General features: G+C 32.5%; 1 protein-coding gene across 1 annotated transcript; it reads left to right on the top strand.

Annotated features, from left to right (window-relative positions):
- Nucleotides 1-7,623: 7,623 nt before the first annotated feature.
- LOC118204543 (uncharacterized) lies at nt 7,624-17,733 on the top strand. The gene has a single exon (XM_085821900.1). It carries the CDS (start codon nt 8,394-8,396, stop codon nt 9,351-9,353), a length of 960 nt encoding a protein of 319 aa, XP_085678026.1. The 5' UTR covers nt 7,624-8,393; the 3' UTR covers nt 9,354-17,733.
- The last annotated feature ends 7,209 nt before the right edge of the window (nt 17,734-24,942 follow it).

The raw sequence follows: 24,942 nt of genomic DNA, 5'->3' as shown, positions 1-24,942 counted from the left end.
CCTTCAGCGCATGCTCAAGAATTACCATCCAGGCGAAACTAGTCGATTTGTCCATGACGTCAAAAATTCGAAATGTGGGGTAGGGTAAGGCCACTATAAAGGGGAGCTGAATCATCATCCATTTTGAAGCTAACTTGTTGGTATTCGCTATTGGATTAGCACTGATTTCTTGACATATTTGTGGATCGATTTCGACCTAATTTTCAGAAAAATGGGTGGTTGTGCTGCACCAAATTGTGCGAATCAGTCTAAAAATGACTTTAGGATGTTTCGTTTCCCTAGAAATGAAGAAAGACGAAGAAAATGGATAGTTAATTCTCGTCGAGATCAATGGATCCCGGGCCCAGGAGCGTATCTTTGTGAGGTAAGTTCAGCTTCGTATTTTTCCATAGAATGTTAGAAAAATTACTCTTCTTGGTACTTTAAAATATTTATTTTCATTTAACTGTCACTTATTGACGATCAACTGATTTTATAAGTACAAAATCAACTGCGGAATGTGTATGTGTTTGTGCAGTAAAATATCGTTGTTTCATGTTGTTTATTTTGTTGTGAAAAGTTTATACCGTTTGTAAAATTTGTATCATACATTTCATGTAAACTTTGTGCTCAGTTAGAAATGTGATGTGCCTTTTTCTTTTCTTTAATTTTACTGTACGATTGGTGATTTAAAGTAGCATTCTATGTTTTGATTCTGATGTATTGTCGCCAAATCGGATAGTTGGCGCCAATGTTAAAAACTGGATGGTATGATCCAAATAATAAATGATTTTGTTTTTTCTTTATAGTAAGATAAATATATTCTGTATTTTTAGACATTTTTAAGAAGTTAAATATTAATTTAAATATTATTGTAGTAGTAAATCTTAATGTTGTATTTTTAACTATAGGTACTTTAAATTTATTTTTAGTGTGTGAGCAGGAAATATGTTTTAAGTAGTTTTACAAACATGATTACTTTTTAAAAATTTTGTTCTATTTTCATAAAAAAATTTAAATTTATCAGAAAATTACATTCTTAAATTATAATATATGTAACTGTAATTTAATACTAGTGCTTTTGATTTTAATGTTAAATTTCATGCATGCTTTTGTTAAATATGCAGGTACATTTTGAAGAAAATCAATTTGAATGCTCTAGGCAAGATGGGCGTAAAAAACTCAAGCCCAATGCTGTGCCAACTCTTTTCACTGTGCCTAATCCCCCACAACTGTTGACCCCACAGCATCTAAAAGGCATTGGTTTACCAAAGCACTTTTCAGTTACATCCAATTTTTGTAATGTATGTGTTTTTTATTTTTATGGTTTTTCATAAAAAATATGTTTTTATTACAAATGGACTAAATTGCTTCTGCAATGCCAGAACAAAATATTACTGAAAGAACTTACAGCAACCAAAAAAAATGAAATTAATGTTTTAAAAAAAGGGCATAGCACTGAAATTCAACTTCATGACCTTCAAGTACAGCATGAGGAATTGCTGAAAGGAGTGAAAACATTTCTTTCAGATGAACAAATAGCAATGTTAAAAATTCCTCGTAGAAGCATTGCAAAATGGTCTAACGAGGGAATAATAAAAGGCCTCAAAGTTAGATTTGCCTTGGGCAAGCATGGTTATAATTACTTGCACAGAATAGGTTTTCCGTGCCTTCATACAGCACTTTAAATAAAAGACTTCGAGGTATTGAAATGAATTTTGGAGTCATCAGTGAGATGATTGAACCTTTGAAAATTAAAGGAGAAAAAATGAATGCTAGTGATAAAGACTGTATTTTATCATTGGATGAAATGGAGATTTCTGGCAATCCTGATTTTGATATTTCAAAACGGAAATTTATTGGTAAATGTACATTAGGAAATCAAAAGGGTGCAGGAAATCACTATTTAGTTATTTTACTAAGAGGTTTGAAGCTGAAATGGAAGCAAGTGGTTGCCCATGAGATAACTGGACAGGTAACAGGATGCCAGCTCAAACAACTTGTTGTCAATGTTATCGAAGCTGTCAATTCTGTTGGATTTAATGTTGTTGGTATTGTTAGCGATATGGCAGCAGTAAATAGAAGCCTGTGGAATTCTTTGGGAATATCTGTTTCTTGAAACCAAAGAAATAATTTCACTACTGAAATTAAGGGCAAAATTATTTATGTATTTGCAGATGTGCCACATCTTTTAAAAAATCTCTGGTCTGCAACTCTTAATCATAGTATAAAACTGCCCAGTTATGTTTGCAATAAAGAAAATTTGGTTACTTTGCATGTATCTGCAGGATTTATAAAAGATATCTGGATTACTGAAACAAACCAAAATTGTGGTTTGAGAACTATGCATCATCTCAGCAAAGAAGACCTCTTCCCCTCACATTTTGGTAAAATGAATGTTGCTTCTGCTGTGAGGTTTTTTCCAATTAAAACAGCTGTGGGATTGGAGAAGGCAGTAGCTTTAAAAGAGATAAGCCCTAATGCTCTTACAACAGCATGGTGGATAAGATTTATATGTCAGTGGTTTCAAATGCTATCCTCTAGATGTAGAAAGAACTCAATTTCTGTGACAAATAAAAGCAAAAAAATTGAGTTACTTTTTGAATTTATTAATGTTATACAGCTTATAAAAATTGGTAAAGGGTGGAAACCATTACATACTGGTTTGATTCTTTCTGCTTTATCAGCCATACAGTTAGCAGAGGCATGTTTTCTAAATGATTTTCAGTTTATTTTGACGAGCAGATTGACACAAGATGCTCTAGAAAATGTATTTTCTCTGATACGCAGAAAAGCTGGTTTGAAGCCAAGTGCTTTGCAAGCTGTGAAAGCATTAAAGCTTATCTGTTTATCTCAGTTTATATCTGACATTAAGAACTCCAGTTATGCTACTGATTCAGATATTTACTTATTAAACTATGCGAAAGATGAATTTGAATTTCTGAAGGAGAAAAAAGCTTTAGAGCCTGTTACCATACCAGAAGTTACTGGTGTATCTCTACAGAATCTCACCCTTAGTGAGGAAAATAACGTCTGTTATATTGCAGGAGCTGCAATAAATTCTGTTTTGAAAAATGCTTGTAATTCATGCTCACAGTTTCTCTTAGTTTGTGAGCAAAATACTCCTTCCATTGATGAAAATAAGCAGTACATAATTAATTTTGCAAATTTAGGTGGGCTTAAATGTCCTTCTCCAGAAATATTTAAATTGTGCCTTCTGTGTGAAAAAATAATTCAAAATTTTCGAGACGAAATAATACATGGAAATGTAACTATGGATGTGGAATTTGTTAATATGATTTGTAAGAAAGCAGGCGAGGTAAATATTCCCTCCTGTTGCAATATCAAACAAAGATAATAAAATATTATTTGACTGCCCGTGGAATTGGTCTCAAGAAGCTTCTTCAAAATAAAAGGCAGCAGCGGCAAAGTTTTGCATCTCCTGCTTTTAAAAGGAAGAAAGTAAACTAGAATCTAATCAAGAGTTTAAGAAGTTTTTGCTGTTCAGTTCTGTCTGTAAAAAAGTAGAGTAGTTGTCACTGAAAAATTGCTGTTTGTCTCTTCGAATAATAATTAGGCCCACCAACAGCTGAATGGTTAAAGTTACTGAATGCTGGGAGTTCCATCTTCTGTTCTATTTCCGAACAGGCTGGCTGCATGATTGGTTTTTTTGTGGTTTTTCCCCATGTGTAATGTGAATACAAGCCAGTTCTCCTTAGAAAGTCCTCTACAATAGAAGATCTCATAGTCAGCTAAATCGGATTTACTTTTGTGTGACCTTAAATGAGGCATCAATTGTGAATCTGTTTTGGCATGTTATTAGGAATTTTAAATAAAACATTTATTGCTGTTGTGAAAGAATGATCAACTGATGTTTACCTTACTAATTAATGTCTTATAGTATTGTAATGGCTTGCAGGATTTTTCATAATGGGATGTTGCATATGTTTTACTCTTCTTTTTTACCAAATAAATAGAGTATGTTTCTAATCAGACATTTCTTCTTTTGTACCAGGGTTATATAGTATGATGTGATAATTTGGATTTGTTTATAGAATACATAACAGTATTTTTTGACATTCTAATAGAACCAGTGTATTTTATTCATTTACTTATTGCTTTAAAACAGATTTTGAATCAAGGCTTACTTCCCACCCCCTTTGGGTATGCACATAAAACATGTTTAAGCTATATTTATAATATATCAATGAGATACAGTGGATGGACAAAAATATGGAAACACCTTGTGAAATGCATGTTTGAAAAGAAAGATTGATTTTAATGAAATGTACGTGGCGCTGGCGTTTTTGACTACTGACGCCACCTATACAACTTCGTAAATGTGCTAAACAGTTCAGTTGTTGTCGGAGTACTGTTATGTGAGGTTGTCATTGCACTATGTCAGAGTTAACAGACTTCGAACGTGGGCAAATTGTTGGAGCACGTATGGTAGGTGCTTCCGTAAGCAAGGTAGCCGAGGTGTTTAGTGTTTCAAGAGGTACTGTATCGAAGATTTATTCCGCATATTTGAAAAGCGGAAAAACATCATCTGCTAAAGCACAGGGCGGACGAAAGTGTGTCCTGAGTGATCGTGACAGACGATCATTAAGGGCAATTGTGACGAAAAATAAGACCACAGCTGCAAAAGTTACTGCTGAAATGAATGTTGTGTTACCAAACCCTGTGAGTACCAAAACAATGAGAAGGGAGCTTCATAAACAGGGAATTGCTGGCCGTGCTGCAATTGAGAAGCCACTCATCAGTGACGCTAATGCCCGTAACAGGAAAAGGTGGTGTTTAAGTCATAAAGCCTGGACTATAGAGCAGTGGAAGCGAGTAATATGGTCTGACGAGTCTTCTTTCACATTGTTTCCCACTTCTAGCCGAGTTTACGTCTGGAGAACGCCATCTCAAGCCTATAATACAGACTGTTTGTTGCCAAGAGTGAAACATGGCGGGGGTTCTGTTCTGGTTTGGGCAGCCATATCGTGGTTCTCTGCTAGCCCCAAATGAACTGTGTCAGGGCACATGACTGCCAAGACTTATGTGAACATTTTGGCCGATCAAGTTCATCCCATGGTACAAACTTTGTTCCCCGATGGTGATGGTGTCTTCCAAGACGACAAAGACCCTGTTCACACAGCTCACATTGTCCAGGACTGGTTTTCTGAGCACGAGGATGAGTTGTCCCATCTCCCCTGGCCACCACAGTCACCAGACCTGAATATTATCGAACCTTTGTGGTCTTAGGTTAGCTCCTTTAATGGAAAAAGAACAAAATAAAAATGATATACAGTCAAAAGTCGTTAATCCGGACTCGTCGGGACTTCGGCGATTCCGGATTATCGATTTTTCCGGATTATAGATCATCAGTTTAAATCTCGTAAGATGGCATGCAGAAATTCTAAAATTAAAAATATGAAACCGTAATTTATGAAATAAAGAACAATTATGATCTAAAGGGTATCAAAATTTTCAAAAAGAAAAAGCTTAATATTTATTTGTTTACTTTATTAAACATTTCTTTCAATGTAAGTTGTTTAAGTATTGCTTCGTTTCATATGATAATACTTTCTCTTTAATTCTATTAAACAGACATAATTTCTTGTTCAGTTACAAAGTACCGCTGTTCAAGTCCTATAATTGCTGTGTCTAGAACACCGATTAATTTGTCAATCGAAATTTTTTCGTTTTCAATAACCTCTGTCACTGTCTTCGCTATCGAAAGCGACTTTTAATGACGAGGAACTTGTTTTAAATCATATCAAAGACGGAGCATATCGAGATGAAATACTACATTTGGTAAGGAATTATAAGCCAAATAAAATAAAAACATCTGCGCTGAAGATAAGGATAGTTTTGACAGATCAACTTCCAATTCATTACGCGCCCGCCGCGGCGATCCCCCCACCGCGCAGCGTGAAATTGATAAACAGATTTCGGATTTCAAAACATACTTTCGCTTTAGATCCTTTACATATTAACAAATATATATCGGAAATTCTATTTGATATAATCGAAAGTTTAAGCTTACTTTTATAAAATTGCTCTTACAGTCTGCAAAAAATAATAAGCCGGATGCAATTCGAAAATTAAGGAACCACGCAATCATCAACATTAACTGAAATAGATAATTAGATAATTTTAGCTTATACGTCCATTATACATAAAACGCGCACGCGAAAACGTATTCTGCACTTGCGCACACTCATATGCGCAGTCGTAAGATGATCCAAATGCAATACTATCCAAGATTATACCCAATCTTAAAACCCGGAAAACAAGCAACAGATTTAGAAGCTTACCGTCCAATCAGTCTGCTATCCTCTCTTAGCACACTCTTCGAGGCCACCATACTGCAAAGGATAAACAACCACCTGGAAAATAACGGCATTCTCATCCCAAGCCAGTTCGGGTTTAGGAAGGGACTTGGTACAACCAACCAGCTCTACAGGGTTGTGGAGATGATTTCTGAAGGTCTAACAACCAACAAAGTGACTGGACGACTGTGTATTGACATAGCTAAAGCCTTCGACAGAGTTTGGCTGGAAGCACTCGTTTACAAAATACACAATCTGGGGTTTCCAGGTTACATCACAAACATCACAAAGTCCTACCTAACAGGTAGAAATTTTGTCGTTCACGTCTCTGGTACAAATTCCACCAAGCATCTCATTATGGCCGGGGTCCCCCAGGGGTCCCTATTAGGGCCCATCTGTAAGGATCTTAAGTTTTACTAACGTTTATTTTATTTTAAATCTTTACTATCACTTCTTATTTTCTATTTCCGGCCAGAATTAAAAGCTTTAACTTATTTATGCAAATTTGTCTGGCGAACGCCAAGTACTTAAGTTGTGGCTTTTTGCCAAGCAAGAGAGAGGAAGGAGTTAGTAGAAGCAGGCCGCTTGCCTTAGCAGTTTTTACTCGGTTGCTGGTTGCCTTCCAGGCCAGAGGTGTAATTCTCTTGATAATTTTAAACGTATTGTAGTGTTAACAGTTCTCTGTACTACATACGGCTTCCTGTTAATATACGGCCAATCTTCCACGTAGGCCCTTGTTTATTATTCCAAAGTTAAGTTAGAGTTTAGTTAATATTTTTATATTCTTACGTTCAGACCACAAGTGGTTAGTCTCTGTATTCCGAAGTCCGGAAATTATTGTAAAGAGTGAAAAATAAAGGGTTTCGTATACCCTTCCTGTGTATCTTGTCTACTTCCCACATTTATTGAACATAGCTTTAGTAAGCTCCCTGTTCCGAGTCAGGTCTTTGCATGTTCCCGAAGCAAGTAAGGCGGAACACTGAACCTGATACATCTACTTCAACATCTACGTGAACGACATCCCTACAACACACAACACAACACTGGCTATGTATGCAGATGACACAGCAATCCTCACACAAAGTGCATTTGCTGGTTCAGCTATCCAACAACTACAAAATTACATACAAGCATTAGAGGCTTGGCTAGTGCAATGGAAAATGCAAGTAAACATCAATAAGACGCAGACTATACTCGTCGCCAGGAAGCAAAAATTCAAAAAGAACCGACTGCTCTATGGAAACTCAATTCCCTGGGCCAAGCAAGTCCCTTACAAGCTTAAGGCAACGTATCTTTTGTTGGGCAGTTGTTTGTTTTGCTGACGCTTGTGATCGAGGGTAAGGTTCCTTATAGTTCTGCCGTCTAGCGGTCGTCACAGTATTTCTGTCGTTCTCTATTCTATTGGTAGTTTCATCAATTTGTGTGTATGGTAAGTTTCGAGAAGAGGGATGTGTATTGCAATGACATTAAAGTGTAAAATATGACGTTGTTTTCGTAGCTAATTAAAATTCTGAAATTATGCATTAGTGAAGAACGGCGTAGAAAGAAATGCAATAATTCTCGCATCAGTAAACGGAAAGGATTTATATGTTTATGCTTGTATATTCAAGTAATCCCAATCATTAACTAGTGCTAGTATTTCTTTAAAAAGGAATTATCTTTTACGCATACACGTAAGATAATAACTCTTGAACAGAGCTCAGATCGCATAAATTTACGAGTGTTAGAGAAAAAAACTCGATCAGAATGTTGGGGGTTTTAATTTTTGAATTTAATAGTTAAAAATACTTTACTTCTTTGCGTACCACCTATTTTTCTCTTGTGTACCACCAGTTGAGAACCCCTGCTCTAAGATATAACTGGAAGAATGTCAACATCAATGCAAGTGAGGAAGCTTGTATGTATCTCTGGCGGGAACATGCCGCAACTGAGCAATGATTTACACATTAAATGTGAATGTCTCGACGATAAAAGAATAAAATGAGTTGATTAGGACAGTATCTCCATACTAAATGATTAATGTTATACATATGCACAAGCAAGTAAATATATATTATATATTGTGATTCTTGAAAGTTATCGACTTAAAGAAATATGCATAACAACATAGATGAGAAGCATCATGAATGTGATAAATGTAAGAAGTCATTTTCACGGAAAAGTCATTTAAAGCAACATGTGCTTATCCATAACTGTCAGAAACTATATACATGTGATATATGTAGCAAGTCATTTGGACTGAAAGTTTATTTATCAAAACACATGGTTGTTCACACTGGTGAAAAACCACATGCCTGTAGTATATGTGGTTGGTTATCTGCACGAAAAGATCACATAAAGCGCCACATACTTAGTCATACTGGTGAAAAGCCATATGTATGTGATATATGTAAGAAATCATTTACATCAAAAAGTAATTTAACAAAACACGTGTTTACCCATAGTGGTGAAAAACCACATATATGTAGTACATGTAGTAAATCATTTGCACATAAGAGTTATTTAAAGGCCCATATGCTTGTTCATACTGTTAATAAATTACGTGAATGTGCTAAATGTGAGAAGATGTTTACACTAAAAAGTGACTTAGAGGAACACATGCTTATCCATGCTGATGAAAAACCACATGCATGTGCTAAATGTGAAAAATCATTTGCTCTGAAAGAAGACTTAAAGGAGCACATGTTTTCCCACACTGGCAAGAAACCTTATAAATGTCATACATGTGGCAAGTCATATATACAGATTTCCCATTTGAAAACACATTTGCTGAGCCATACTGGTGAGAAACCATTTGCATGTGATATGTGTAGGAAGTCATTTACTGTGAAAAGTAATTTAATGAGTCATGTATTAATCCATACTGGTGAAAAACCACATGAATGTAATATATGTAAGAAGTCATTTACACATAAACACCACTTAAAGAAACACATGTTGAGTCATACTGGTAGAAAACTACATGAATGTGATATATGTAAAGAGTCATTTATACAGAAGCATCTTTTAAAGAAGCATATGTTGATCCATACTGTTGAGAAAACCAGTGATTAATATGAATTGGAATATGGCTTTGATATTTTTCAATTCATAATGGACATTATAAAACATAATCTTTCTAAGGAATAAACCAGAAAATAGCATTTGCTTCTCTTCCTTTTTTTACACTTTCAGCATTCTGTTTTATAAAGAAGTTTGTCATTTTTTTAAATTTCTAGTAATAAACAAGTGAAATTAATTTAAATAAGTTGTTGAAGGTGGATAAGAATTTACAGTAGCTAAAGTCACTGCAGTTGAAAAAAGTTTTTATTCAATGACTATCACGTATAATTAAATTATAAAACATTCAATTATTTTTAAGTCCTACAGCTAATACGTGTACAAAGTCCATCAAGATGAACTATCAACTTCTAAATCTGCATCTATTTATAAGTAAGGAACTTTAGCTTACATGAAATGCATTGTTTTGGCAATATAGTAATTGTATATGAAATTAAATACTAAAAAGGGAAGTTGTTTTGTTATATAATTTTTATATCTGAATAACAAAAAACATCATTTTAAATTTTTAGAAAAGTGCTTATCTTGATCAAATCAAATTTTAAAAGAATATGTATAGTTTTGTAGGAAAACTATGTACATTTATGATACATATTTGAAAAAAAGCCATGTAATATTTGAGTCACAGTTTCAAATCATCTTGCTTTTTATATCTGTTTGTTCCACTAAATTCCAAATACCATGATAATGAAATTTTGTATCAGCAAATATTTATATAACTTTGAAGAATATAACATTAAAGTATCATAATTTATTTTTCAGAAACAAAGGTTTATCAGAAATATTAAGTTCTTTATTAATGTATTTTGAAGCTTAAAATTTATTTCAGAATTTCTGTTTTCTTGGCTAACATTGCTTAATATTTCTAAAGAAAAAAAAATCAAAATATATGTAGAGGATAAATGTACAGGGCTGATATACAGAAATAATTATGCATTAGAAATATTGTTTTTCTGACTTTAACAAATCTTGCAACTGAGATATGTTATTGCACAAAATTTTTTAATAGAAAAAGTAGTTTTTTTTTTTTTTTTTTTTAACAACAATCATGATTAATAATAAGATTACTTATGAATTCAGTCTGTTAAATAAGAAAGGAATACTATTCAATATTTTAATGAAAAATAGCCTTAAAATTATAGTGAAGTTCATGAAGCATATTGAAGGTATATATTATTATTAACAGTTAAGTGAAATTTTTCGCTTTATATTCTACATGTAAATTTATGGTAGGTATTTTTTATTAGACTTATCTGTAGTTAATCTTAGATTAATGATAAAAGGAATATCCTTAAATATTTGAATATAATGTAGACTGTTATTACATTAAAAGAAATAAAATCAAATGTAATCTGCTATTTCCTTAATATTATTTGCATTATAATTTTTTCCCGTAAACTTATTAATTTATTTGATGAAGTATTTTCCAGAAAAACTCAAAGTTCTCAAAATATCCATATAAATAAGGCATATTTTCTTGATTATAATTTCAAATATTACTTCTGTATTAATGCAACCTTTGTACAGATATTTAGAAGCAGTAAATTACAAATTTGATAATTTACTAATTTTCATGATTAATCACATGTGGGCATTTTAAGGAGGAAGTACTTTACAGAATACTGAACTGCTTTTCATAGGATCAAGAAAAGTAATATCAAATCCAAATTTTAAGGTGCGAAAAGGGTAGTTTCTTAAAGTTTTATTTTTTAAATATTTAGTTTCAATAAGGGACTTTGAAATTATTTAACTGTAATATTTTCATATCTAATAATTTATGCGCACTAATTTTTAAAAGATAAGTGGCCAGAAATCAAAGCCAATAAAGTTGCGTACAATGCGAAGGAGGCGGGGGATTTCTTATCTAACTTTTAAACTTCAAACTTGAGAATGCAAAGAAGGTTACACTTTCAAGGTCATTGATTTCTGAAGCAAATTTCACGTTGATTGGAAGTTGTTATTTCTATTTTCTTTGACGAAAATGACAACCAATAAAGAAATTCCTTTAGTTACACGAGACAACTAACTATCAAATTGAGAGATGAAGGTAAAACTCTTCGTTATATTGGTAAAACCATTTTCTAGTGAGCAAAGAGTTATTCAAAACTATCTTGACACTGGTAGTCTTGCTGTAAAACAAAGATGTGGGAGACCGAAGAAACTAACGCAGGGAGAAGAAGGAAAAATTCTTTTACGAATTAAACAAAATCCTAAACTTTCTGCTGCAAGCATTACAAAAGATATTTTTTTAACTACTAATATTTTTTTAGCAACAAGGAAATTTCTCCTGAAACTGTACGAAAAGTGCTGCAAAAGGCCGATTTTCATGAACGCAAACCTAGGTCTAAGCCATACATTTCCGAGACAAATAAAAAGAAAAGAATTGCTTTTGACAAAACATATTTAAACTCTTCGCAGGACTTCTGGAACAATGTAATTTGGTCAGATGAAAGTAAATTTACAATATTTAAAGTTAATGGCCACCCTATTGTATGGAGAAAGCCAGGAACAGAACTGAATCTGAGAAATTTAAATCCAACTGTCAAACATGGAGTTGTCTGTGTGATGGTATGGGGGTGTATGTCGTTGAAAGGAGTTGGAAATTTTCACATTATTGATAAAGTCATGGATAAGTATGTTTATCTGGATATTCTGAAGAAAAATCTACGAGACAGTGCCCGAAATTTAAACCTTTCTAATACCTTTATTTTCCATCAAGACAATGACCCGAAACATACAGCTAAAATTGTGAAGGAATATCTCCTCTATCACACTCCAAAACAGTTGCGTTCTCTTCCACAGTCACCGGACCTCAATCCAATCGAACATTTGTGGGCAAAATTGGAGAAACGAATTCGAAAACACAATATTACGACGCGAAATGAGCTAATTAGTAAATTGCAGGAAGACTGGGCGAAATTTAAGTCGGATGACACTGAAAAACTAGTTCAGTCAATGTCCAGACATCTGCAAGCTGTTTTGAAGAATAAAGGATATCCTACAAAGTACTGAAGTAATGTAAAAAACTTATATTTTGCTTTTTTTAAAAGTGTACGCAGACTTATTGGAGGGAATTTGAGTTTTTTTGACAAAATATATTTTTGAAAAAATGTAAAACGTATTACACTATTATTTACTTTTAATTTAAGCTTACAATTTTAGCTAATAGAAGAAAAAAATGCAATGATTAAAATACATTTTTCTATGCTTTAAGTGTTTTTTTAAATTTAAAATTTAGTCTGTACGCAGACGTTTGTGACTAACTGTATGTATTTGCTTAAAGATTCTGGGTTCAATATCTGATGTTACAGAAGATCAAAAATTTATCAACACTTGAAATACACATAACTCTTCAAATGTTACTAGTGAAATCCAAATGCCATATTTGAAAATTATTAGTGGCAGGTTTCCTCATTCACTTTGAAGCAGAGTAGCAAATTCTTTTAATTTTTGTTTTATAATTGTTGCTAAATAAAATGTTGGCTTAACAAGTTAAACTTTTATTTATTTTATAAAATTTTGGCTTAACAAGTTAAACTTTTATTTATACCTGAAGATTAACTCTGTACTGCTTTAACTAAACAAGTTTGCAGTAATTGGAATTGTGGTAATCTGATTGCAGTTATTTGTTAATTAGTAGTTCAGTCATTTTGGTTGCAGCTAAAAGATGAAAAATGTAGTATAAAAATTTTTTCAAGGAAATGAGTTATCATACTGAAAGGCTTTGTTCAAGTCACCACAATTATATTTTCGAGCTACGCTGCATTCCCCCTTTTTTTTCTTTCCTATTATAACTTTGTTATATTTTACATCATCATTAAATGTTTGTCACTGTCAGAAAAGTGTTGGATATTTAATTTTTATTATAACTACACTTAAGAATAGTACTGTTTTCACATCAGGATTGCAACTCTCCAATTTCTGACCATTCGCCCAGCAATCCGATTTTTAACATATTTCTCGTGACTTTCTCTTATTCTGAATATTTTGTTATTTGTACCCCAAAAAGTGATTTTTGGCATGTGAAAGTGCTCATTTTTTTCCTAGATCATATAAAAAAAACCGAAATTGTTTCGTCATTGAGATATGGCACGTTTCTGCTTTGTGTATGACAGTCTGAGACACGTCTCCAAAATCGCTGTGTTCCAGTTCTTGAATAATAATCAAGAGCCACTGTGGATCGTCTGTCATATATTAAATAATGAGTACAAAGCAAAATTGAGGCTGTTTATTTCATTCATCTTGCCAGTGAACAGAGCTTCATGTGCTTCCTTTAAACAGTTTAAGAAACTGCGATATTTTGTCGATTTGGCACAGTGGAAGAGCTGATTTTCTTAAACATGTGCGTACAGAAGAACAATGTGAGTTGAAATGGAAAAAAAATTCAATTTTTCTGTGGAAACGAAGGACCAAAAAGTTAATGCAGAATGCCTGTGCTCTGCCTTTTTATTGGAGCACAACCAGCCACTGAATGCATTTAGAATAATGTTTCCCAGCAGTAAAATTGCTAAGAAATACTCAAGTGCAAGGACAAAAACGACTGCAATTGTAGAAGAAATGGTTTCAAGAAAGAAAAATTAATTTTGTTATTTATTGCATTAAAAAGTTCCATTTTGCATGTGTACGAATGGAAGCAATGACACAGATGCAAAATTGTATCCAGGTGTTTCTTTTTTTTTAAATTCAGATTCTTCAGAAATTTTACTTTCTACCCCCTTTAGAAGAGATTTGACAGGCTTTAATAATAGCACAGCTAATTATTAAAACTTTAAAAGAAAATGAAATTTAGGGTAATTGCTTACCGCATAGTGCCATACTACCAAGAATTGTAGGTTTGAAGATTGTAAATTTTGAAATGCATCTGTTAGCTCTTAAATTTAGCCATTAAAAAGGGTCTTTAAATTTAGCCGTTAAAAGATTTCTTTACGAATAAGTGTAGTTAAACTCATTACTGATATTTGGGTACAACTCTGATAAACGCCCTAATTTCACCAAATGTGGCAATATGTGTTTTGCGCTAGTTTTTGGCCGATTGCGTGTTTGTATGGCAACTATGTCGACGTTGAAAAGTCTTTTGGTGGAGTAGTTTAAATTGCTAATTGGTTTGTGTCACGTGTGTTTTTGAAATGGCCTGAAAGACGTGGTGGGAAGGTTTCAGCCGCGTATTATAGATTGTGTGCAGAGTAAATTTAGTATGAAAAGGTATGATGTTGGAGTTGTTAACGAGTCTTTTGTTCACGGATGTATTTATGGGGATCATAGTGTATTTTTGGAATTTCTGTGGGAGTCGGGACTTTTAAAACGGAGTTTGACGTGTCCGAAACGCGGAGCTGATATGAGAACTCGGACGAAAAAAGGTGTTTCTGCTAGACTTGTGGGGGTTTGCAGTAAAATTGTTGCTAATAAAGTATGTGGGTGTCAGCGGAGTTTAAGGTTTGGATCTTGGTTTTCGTGTAGCAAGTTAACGTTGGAGGAAGTTTTTATTGTTACTTTCGAAATTTTGAATTGTAGGAAGGCATGTGATATAGCAAAATCGTGGAAGTTTTCTTCACAGACGTTGTGTGACTGGCGAAATTTTATTAACGAATGTATTTTGGACTTTGTATGCTCTGTATCTGAGAAGATAGGGGGGAAAGATATTTCTGCTTTTAAAAGAAGCTTTCATTATAGTAAGTGCATTTTATTTTATTGTTTTTATTTTGTAGAATGTTATATTCATTGTTTTTTGTATGAATTTCCTTTTTTATTGTTGTTTTTTGAATTGTCTGAAATTTATTTTAGTTTATTTTCTTGATTTGTTTTTAGTGTAGATTGTGCAATTCATAGATGTTTTTTAAAGTTGAAACAGAACGCTGTGTACATGGTATTCTTTGAAATTTATTGTTGTTATGTTAATTTATTAAAGCGAGGTGTGCGTAGTACTTAGATTCGTTCGTTGCCTACAGTGTGCCATTCGTAGATGTTTTTTTAAGTTAAAACATGTCGCTGTGTACATGGATTCTTGTCAAATATTTTTGGTTAGAAACTTTACGTTTTTGCTATCTAAATTTTTTGTTTTTGTTTTGGATTTTTAGCATAAATCGTGTGTTCAAAACATAGTTTTTGCATGTGCGAAAACCGTGTTTTTGGAGACATTTTAGGCTTAAAGTTTGAAATGTAGACAAAAAATTTACATAGTAATATGGCAGCATGAAGTTTCTCGCCAAAAATATTTGGCGAGAAATTTGGCGACTTGAGGGAGCATTTCAGAGTAGTTCCGATATTTGTTATTGACTTGGAAGGATTGCTAAAAGGAAAGAAAAATTGAAACAATTCCAACAGCTACATAATACTGAAATAACAAAAAAATTGAAATATGTATGTACACGCTGGTTATCTTTAGAGAAATGTTTAGCTAGAATCATCAACCACTTCATACATTTTTTAAGGAAGAAGTAAATATTTTAACCTTTTATACTTAAATTATAAAATACCTAAGTAAATGGATATGTAGTTATTGCTTTTATTGTTATAATAGGTGTGAGAAAATTAAATTTCTGCACCTGCGAGCAATTTAATCATCAGTTCTGAAAGTAATACCCCAAATTATAAGCATAAAAACCATTGAAATTAGTCCTGTCTCCTAAAATAAAAATATCGCTTGACAAGGGACACATTTTCTGATTATTGTAAGTTTTTGTCTTTGAACCTTAAAAAAGCTTTCTGCTTTTCTATATGCTCCATTTTGTCATCATTCAATGCTCTTAACAATTCCACAATGCAGAATTACATTTATTCATGTTTCCCAATCAATGGTTAAAGTATTTAATAATTAGGGAAACTGATTACAGTATTTTTCTATTATGAGAAGGTACAACTGATAAAACATTTTTAATGTATTTTTGCATTATTTGCATTTAAGAAATAATAATTGAACTTTCAGATATTAATTATTTACTATTTACTCCACTACTAAAGTCAAACAACAGAAATCAGCATTATATTTGCAAATTTTCAGAGGACTACTTTCGATATTTTTTATTTTAAATTTTTCCATCCTCCCGAGTTCAAAATCAGGAAAAATTTCACAGTCCAAATTGTGAATAGTTTTTGAAACCATCACAATATCTAACTCAACATTTACTGCAAGTCACCAACCTAGTAACTCAGTGGGATGCTTTCTTTGCTTATCCCCAAAATTTTATCCTTGGTATAGTTTTTGGATAAAAGGAGACATATCAGAGAACTAGGGCTGCATCAATTGCTGAAAACGTAACCACTTTCCAAGGAAAACACTATTCGAAACTTCAGCAGGCAAAAACTAAACTTTGAAGCAACAGACTATGTCAACATGATTTGGTGAGATAGTTGCAGTATCTCTTCTTCTCCACTACTAAAGAACATTACGGATAAGAACATCAAAAATCTATTACAGATTTGCCCATCACTGCAACTGGATTTCCAAATCTTCTTTTGTTCCACCCAGGTTGTAGACCAGTGCATCAAACTAAGCATCTTAAAGGGTTATGTTGCTGATGCAAGAGATAGCTTGATTAAGACCACCCTCCTATTAAGATGTATCATGCCAGAATTTTCCCAAAACATTAAGGTGTGCACTCCTTTGAGTAACAAAATTAAAATGATAAATATACACAGTTTGTTTACTAAAAATGAAAAAGGAAAATTATCAAAAAAAATTAAACATTTCTGTTTTTTGAACATTTTATGCAAACAATAAATAATTTGAATTATGGATTTTAACATTCTTTACATTAAAAAAAAATTGCATACGCTCAGCATGCCCTTTTTTTCATGTTCCTTGTACTCCAAAATTTGCATAAGGAAGAACTGATGAAAAACGGCAAAATTGGTATTTTTCAAATCTCTGTGTGCAATGCGTATACAGAAGATATATTTATAAGGAAAAAAATTTGCAAAGCCAGATTTAATTAGGAAGTAGAAGTAATGATATTTGATTGGCAGCAACTATTATCAAAAGCTACTTACTTTCAACAAGTAATACAAAAGCTTGTTTAAATAATATTTAAAATTAAAGGGTTTCATAATAATATAGATATAAATGTGTTTATGAATAAAGTTAAACAGATGTATAAGTTGTATGAATTGCAGGAATTTTTTTTAAATGTATAAACTGTTATTACATTTTAAACCTTGCATGTTCTAAAATCTTTTAGCAATGTAGATTGTTTGTGAAGCATGTTCCTAAATCCAAAGAAAGCAATACATATTCTTTGCCTAAAATGTACTCGCTGTACCTCCTGCTGTGATAGCTGCTATTCGTTAGAAGAATATAGATGTAACATAGACGTCATTTGTTTTGTCACGTGGTAAAGCTGTTTGAGCCCTTGTAATAAAAAACCTTTTATGGCGTAAAGTGGTTATGTTTTAATCCTTTAAAAAAATCAGTTAAGAAATCAGAGGTGATTTTATGTACAACTGAATTAATTCATATGTTAATATATATTTTGACTTTATTCAATACGCACTTGAGAAATACCGGATCATTACAAAGGAAGGAAAATGGGTTATTTGTTTGAGAGGGTTATATCCATATTCTATTTTGCTAATGGAATGTTGGAAAAACAACATTTAACATAGTTTATTAATGTTTTATCGTGATACAACTACATTTTTAAGAACAAGATTACAAAGCTTACAATTATACACCTAAATTTATCTCAGTTTTCATTCTGAGATGGAATCCCAGAAAAAATATTGTTAATGATGGACTAGATCAAAGTAGTGATATAGAGAAAGCACACATGGGATCTTTTCCTTTACTGAATAACATTTGCCAGTCAATTTACAGCAAAATATATATGCCTACATTGCCTACTGTCCATTAAATTAAATACATCCTTTGAATCGCTCTTAATACTATTATTGTTTTAAAAGTAACTGTTGTCAGTTAATTCTATCAGTAACCTTTAGTATGCATAAGGTATTAAGGAATATACTTTTTAGACACATAAACATTGCTTGGATTATCCTAAATTTTCATTTATATTTTAAAATACACAGTGTCATTTCCATTATCTATTTCTTCTTCATTACCTTTTTTTTTTCTTTTTTACTAAAGATGGGGATGATCTAGAACTGTGACAAACTGCATTTTGAATGTATTTTAAATTTACCATTAATGTTTTAAACTACATTTTGCACCAATATTTATGTTTGCTCTCCCATTAAGGGAAACATAGAAATAAGTTTTTGTGTTTAAATATAAGTTATTAAATTAAAATTCCTATATTTAAACTAAAATTCCTGTGTTTAATCCCATCTTTAACAAGAGCCATAAAATATATGGAATTTACATTCTTACCACAGATGTGGTAAGTCATGAACTCATTGGCAACTTTGAAGAGCATTTGCAAACTTGTTGGTGAGTTAGGAGAGGGATGTTTGTTTGCATATCTTTAAATTTAATTCAGCGATGCATCCACCACCACCTATTGTTTTACATTCTTCTTCTTCAATACAAGACATGCACAATTCTAGGCTTTTTTTCACCGTTGTTCTCCCTATAAATCTTTTTAATAAAAAAAAAATAAAAAAAATTGCAAAATTTTGCACCAAAATCCTAAAATGAGAAAGGAAAGAGAGGCATGTGATGCCTTTTATGTTGCATGCATGCAGAAAGCTACGTTGCCAAAGATTTTACCAGAGACAACAGAAGCTGCAGTATGTGGTCCACCCCAATGCTGAAGTACTGAAATTCCCATAGGAGGGATCATAATCTGCAACCACACTAGTGAAAATATCTGGAGAAGTGCTGTGTGGGAGAATGCTATGTGTATAGTTGGGTTGCGACATAAATGATTTTTAGTGACATGTGTAGCCACATAAATGTTTCTTCGCAACATGGTGTAGGCCATCAATACTTTTTTGACATCATTCTGGTGAGGTTCAGAAAATCAGAAAGTACCAAAATTCATCATTTTAGAATTATTTTGAGTAAGTTATACACTTTGTGAACTGTGATGAACAAAAATTAATAAGCTGTGCTTCTCTCAAACCAAATTCCTTTCTTTCACATAATGATTTATTTGCATATATCAGAACTTTACTTTTGCAATATGCTTTTGGAATGATTATTATTTCATTGTATGAGATTTTTACTATCCCATGACATAGCAGACTGAAACTAGAAAAAATGAACAGTTTTCTGTTTTCATTATTTTTAGCAAATCAAAAAGACCCATATTTATAAAATGAGAACATGGCTAACAAAAATGAAATATAAAATTACATACACAATTATCAGAAGTCAGTTATAATTATACATGACTGTTACAGTTAAATACTATTTATTGGCACTTTACCACCAAAGAAAACGCACAGACATCATTGCTGGGAAATATCTACCTCTAAAAATCTGAGATGTAGTAAATAATCAATAGGTACCTTTATCACAATTTGAATTATCATTTTTAAAGCACATTGATACTTAATTATGTTAAAAGAAAAAAAAAAAAAAAAAAAAAAGAGCACTATCCTACTTGATCTGGTTTTCCTAAAGCTGGTGAATGCTTCAGCAATGAACTGACTAGTTTGACTCATTGAATAAGATAACATAATCTGTATGTATGGCTGTTACAGTTATATTATTCTTCAGTTCAGAACTAAGTAGGTACTACATAGCAAAAACTTAAAGTACTTTTTTTAAAGTGACCATTGTTTCAGCTAACTTTGGTAGAAAAAATAAGCAGCCCTTAAATGTTTTGCCATATTCAAATAACCTAACCAAACCCTCGTTAGAACATTATAAGTGACTACAGCTATAGTTGTGCATAGAACTTTGCAAATAGAAGGATAAATAATATAAATTCATTTTTCCAGATGAATCTGAATACATCAACACCATCAAGGATCACATCCATGGTCTGCATCAACAAAATGTCACATTATGTCATGCATTATGCATCCCCATACAGGTCTGAAACCAAGTGTAATCATATGGTCCATTACATTCCAGTTGCCTTCACGTTTAATGCTCATCCGTGGCCAGGGCAAGCTGTATGAGTGCAATGGGTAGCAAGACATAGGGCATCAAAATTTTTAGAATTTTGGCAGGAACTGGAAGACATAATTTGCAAGCAGCAGTTATTCTATTAGGTGATAAAATGTCTAGCTCTGGCTTCGCTAGCAGCCAAGCAGTAAAATAGTTGAATACTGATAATTCGACCTGGGTTCACATTCTGGCGAACGGGTTGGTCGCACGTGTGTTTTCATAGTTTACTGCATATATGAAATATGTATAAGCTAATTTCTCTTTGAAAGTACTCCATGAAAGTATCTCTACCCTTACCCAAGTTTTACTATACTGTAATCAAATAAATTACCCCATCCCCGAAAAAAAAAAAAAAAAACAGCTTCCATGTTTAATGTGCAGTTGAACAGGTGCAATTGTTTAGGGCTACTGTAAATGATTTATCAGATTTAAAAATTCTAGTATTGAATATATTATGCATAATATAATGATTGACTCCAAGTAAAGAATGAGAAATTATCCAAATTTTCTTTACGTACAACAAATGTTTTGCTATGTATGTTATGTGAGCACCAGGTACATTATGTACAAAAATACCATGCGAGCACCAGGTACATTTTGTACATAATGTATTACCAGTACATTATGTACAAAAATGCATTCCTTAATGTTTGCCCAATGGAAGACTTCAAATGTGATAGATGATGCAGTATGGAAACTCGGGGGTACAAAAAATGTGAAATCAATAGCCATTTGGGAGTGTGCTATGTGATCAATGTTCATAAAATGTCTGTAGCAAGCGAGGTAAATTTTTAGTTTCTAGTTCATTTCCATAAATTGATTATTGTATGTGTACTATGTATGAAAAGGCAGTGTTTTTAAAATCTGATGAATAATTTATTATTACTCTGAGGTTTTCGAAGCTCACTGCTGTCTATCTTAAGAGGTTGTCTAGAACTAGTGATCAACAAAGAATGTCTGGCACATAACAGAGAACAACTCCTAAATTCCCACCATTTTTTTTATTGATCTATGATTTCATCAGATCTGTTATCTACTGAATATATTAGGCCTATGATTATAAAGAAACTAACGCACCATAGTCTACCCATGCCTACATTAGCTGAACACTGAGTAATAATTGAAATCGCATTTTCTCACTTATTCTAGGCTGTTAAAATATTAATTGGCTAATCTGTGGAATATGGTAACAGGCAATTTGGCGACATTTTGGTAGGCGATAAAGTTTACTACTTAGGACTTTGGAAATAACGTGAGAAGTACCCAGTTGCAATTACGGATTATTTTGTCCGAGAGAAATGAGGGATCATGAGATATGTCATGTGACATACAGTGTCTCACAAAAGTGATGGGACACTAGTGCTTTATGAAATGAAACTGTAGTAAAATAAATTAAAAATACATGTAAAAATTTTTTGTGGGTGTGTTTCATACTTAAATTTGGTAACAATTATTACATACGTTTTCTCAAAATATTAACATAGTAATTTAATATAAATACAATTGTTTAGAACGGAGCAAAAAATGGCTCACATAAGTGATGGGACACTTACTTTTCCATCAAATATTTATCCAAAAATTTTACTTCTTAAAATGTTTTAATATTTTGTTGGATTTCCTTTTACTTTTAAAACGTGATTTAATCTTCTTGGGATGGATTCGACTAATTTTTTTGTGATTTCTGGAGTGATTTTACCCCATTATTCTTGAAGCAATGATTTTAATTGTTTTTTTGAAGAAATGGTGTGTTTGCGAATTCTTGATTCCAATTCTTGCCAAATATTCTCTATGGGATTTAAGTCTGGAGATTGTGGTGGTGTTTTTATTATTTCATGACAGTTATACAGCAGCCAGAGTCTAACGTTCAAAGCAGTGTGCTTGGGGTCATTGTTCTGGTAGAATTTAAAATCGTTATGAAGGGTCAATTTTCGTGCTTAAGATTTCAAATTTTGATTTAAAATGTCAATATACTTGTACCGATCCATTATATTGTCAATAAAAACAAAATTATCAACTCCAGCGGACGACATACACTCCCATACCATAACACCTCCTCCACCATGTTTTACTGTTGGCACCAAGTTCTGTTTGCGAAATTCTTTCTTGGGTTTTCTCTACACCAAGATTCTACCGTCAGAACCAAATATATTAAATTTACTCTCATCAGCAAATATAACTTCATTCCATTAATCACAGTTCTTATTTATGTTGGATTTTGGGAAAGCCAGTCTGAGTTTTCTATTCTTTTCACTTACGAAGAATTTTTCCGTGGCTGCTCTACCGTGATATCCAGCAGATCGAATTACTCTTAGATTTTTCACGTTCAATATGCAAATTAATAACTAATTTTCGAATTTCAGGCAAAGTTTCTTTTCGTTTAGCGTCCATGGCTGCACAGAGCTAAAAAACACAAAAATTCCAAAACAAACTGGAGAGAAAGACTACAGACGATTTTATAAATTATTGTTAATTGCTTTTGAGTAAAATAAAAACCCCAAAAAATATTTTTATTGTAGTACGTAGTAGTATCTAATGGCGTCCTATCACTTATGTGAGCCATTTTTTGCTCCGTTCTAAACAATTCTATTTTTATTAAATTATTATTTTAATATTTTGAGAAAATGTATGTTATGTAATAATTGTTACTAAATTTAAGTGTCAAACACACCCACAAAAAATTTTTACATGTTTTTTAAATTTATTTTACTACAGTTTCCTTTTGTAAAGCACAAGTGTCCCATCACTTTTGTGAGACACTGTATATGGACGAATCAGAGTTCTTTAATCGGAAAAGGGGGGAAATGAAACAGTGTTGATTAATTTTTGTACCCATGGCCCTATGTAATGTGAATTCGAAATGGGTATTTAGTGAGATTGAAAGGGGTAGTAATAAGTGTTTTTTTAAGGTTGTGCGAGATAGAAGTACAGATTGCTTTTTAAGTTTTATTAAGCAGTATATTCTACCGGGTACAATAATAATATCTGATTGCTGGAAGTCATATGTCTGTTTGGAGGATGAAGGTTTTCAACATCTTGCTGTTAACCATAAGTATCATTTTAAAGATCCTGAAACAGGCGCACATAAGAATACGATTGAGATTCTGAAGAAGATTAGGTAAGTTAGTATTTTTAATCATTTGAGGATAGTATTTTTATGCATTGTTTGTTCTAAATATAAGGAATAAATAAATTAATATGCTATTACTGGAAAATTGTTATTAGCAATGAATTAAAGTAATTAAGATTTTAAGCTAATTTTTATTAATTTAATGTATGTGTTTATTTATATTTTAAGTAGTGTTTTTTAATTACATTTTAATTAAATGATAGTGATTTTGTAAATTATATGTTTGTAGCATTTTGGAATACGTTTCAGTAGAAGTAAACGTGCATGGCAATAATTTAAATATTTGACACTAAGTATTTGCAACCATTTTTAATGTTTGCGTTATAAATTCGCAGGTGACGTTTATAATAGATAATTTAGAGGAAAAAGTTTTTGGATATTTTATTTATTTTATACGTGCAAATGTTCATCCTTGGAAAGGGTATATACGTTTTCGCGATCAGGTAATTTCATATATGTCCTTTTTACCGACTTTAAAGATTTACAAAATTTTCCTGCATTTTCGTGGAAACTTTTCTAATTTATGAGAAAAAAGCAGTGTACATGGATAAAGTCAAGAGTGTGCGCAATGCCATTTTTGTGCAATTCTGGGATTTTTTTTTAAGTAAAAATAGGTCGACGTGTACATGGTTACTGTGTATGTGCCATTCTGAAAAATGCGGCAAGGAGTTTGCAATTGTGCACTTTCTCCCAATTTTGCAGTTAATATTCGTCATGATTAAGCACTTTTGTTCCATAAAATTTCTCGCATAAGCGTAATTCGGCTAGCAGATTGTTGGAAAAAATGTTGAGTAATTAAAAAAAAAAAGAAACCTGTCTTTACTTCGTGAAGACAAAATGGCGGCGAAAAAAAAAAAGTAGAAGGTTGCTGTAGCAGGGTTGGTTGCCAAATTTTCGCCAAAAATCGCCAAGTTACCATAATCCAAAGATTAACCTATAAATTTGGTCCAAGACACTCTGATATTGATAAGTAACTAAGTATCATGCACATATTTCATGCAAATATAATTATTTTTGCTTTGTATATATTGCTAATGTTTACTTCAGGACAGCGTGGCTATTTTGTAATTGTCACTTCGTTTTTTAATCGCAACCTACTGGTGGGTGGAATGAGTATAAAAGAAAATCGGGGAAAGTGCAGAATCACACACTGCTTGGTGCGTTTTTAAGAATTGCACAAAATCGGTATCCATCAACCTATTTTCACTTAAAAATATTCCCAGAATTGTACAAAAATGGCATTGTGCACTCCCTTAAATTTATCCATGTACACATCGACCTATTTTCATTTAAAAAGTCAAGTAAGTAAGTATTTAAAGTAAAGAAAATTGACAAAAATCCAATTCTTCTTACTCTTGTAAAAAGTGCAAAACAAATAAGTGGGCAATTCTGCACTTCACCCAGAGGAGCTATCTATCCTACATTAATAATTTTTTCTACAGAAA

This window comes from Stegodyphus dumicola, chromosome 1, assembly GCF_044657685.1.
Source record: "Stegodyphus dumicola isolate Sdum_Otavi_A_Nest chromosome 1, ASM4465768v1".
In the NCBI taxonomy this organism is placed as follows: Eukaryota; Metazoa; Arthropoda; class Arachnida; order Araneae; family Eresidae; genus Stegodyphus; species Stegodyphus dumicola.
Note: the sequence above shows the minus strand (reverse complement) of the source record. Positions and strands in the feature narration are given on the sequence as shown.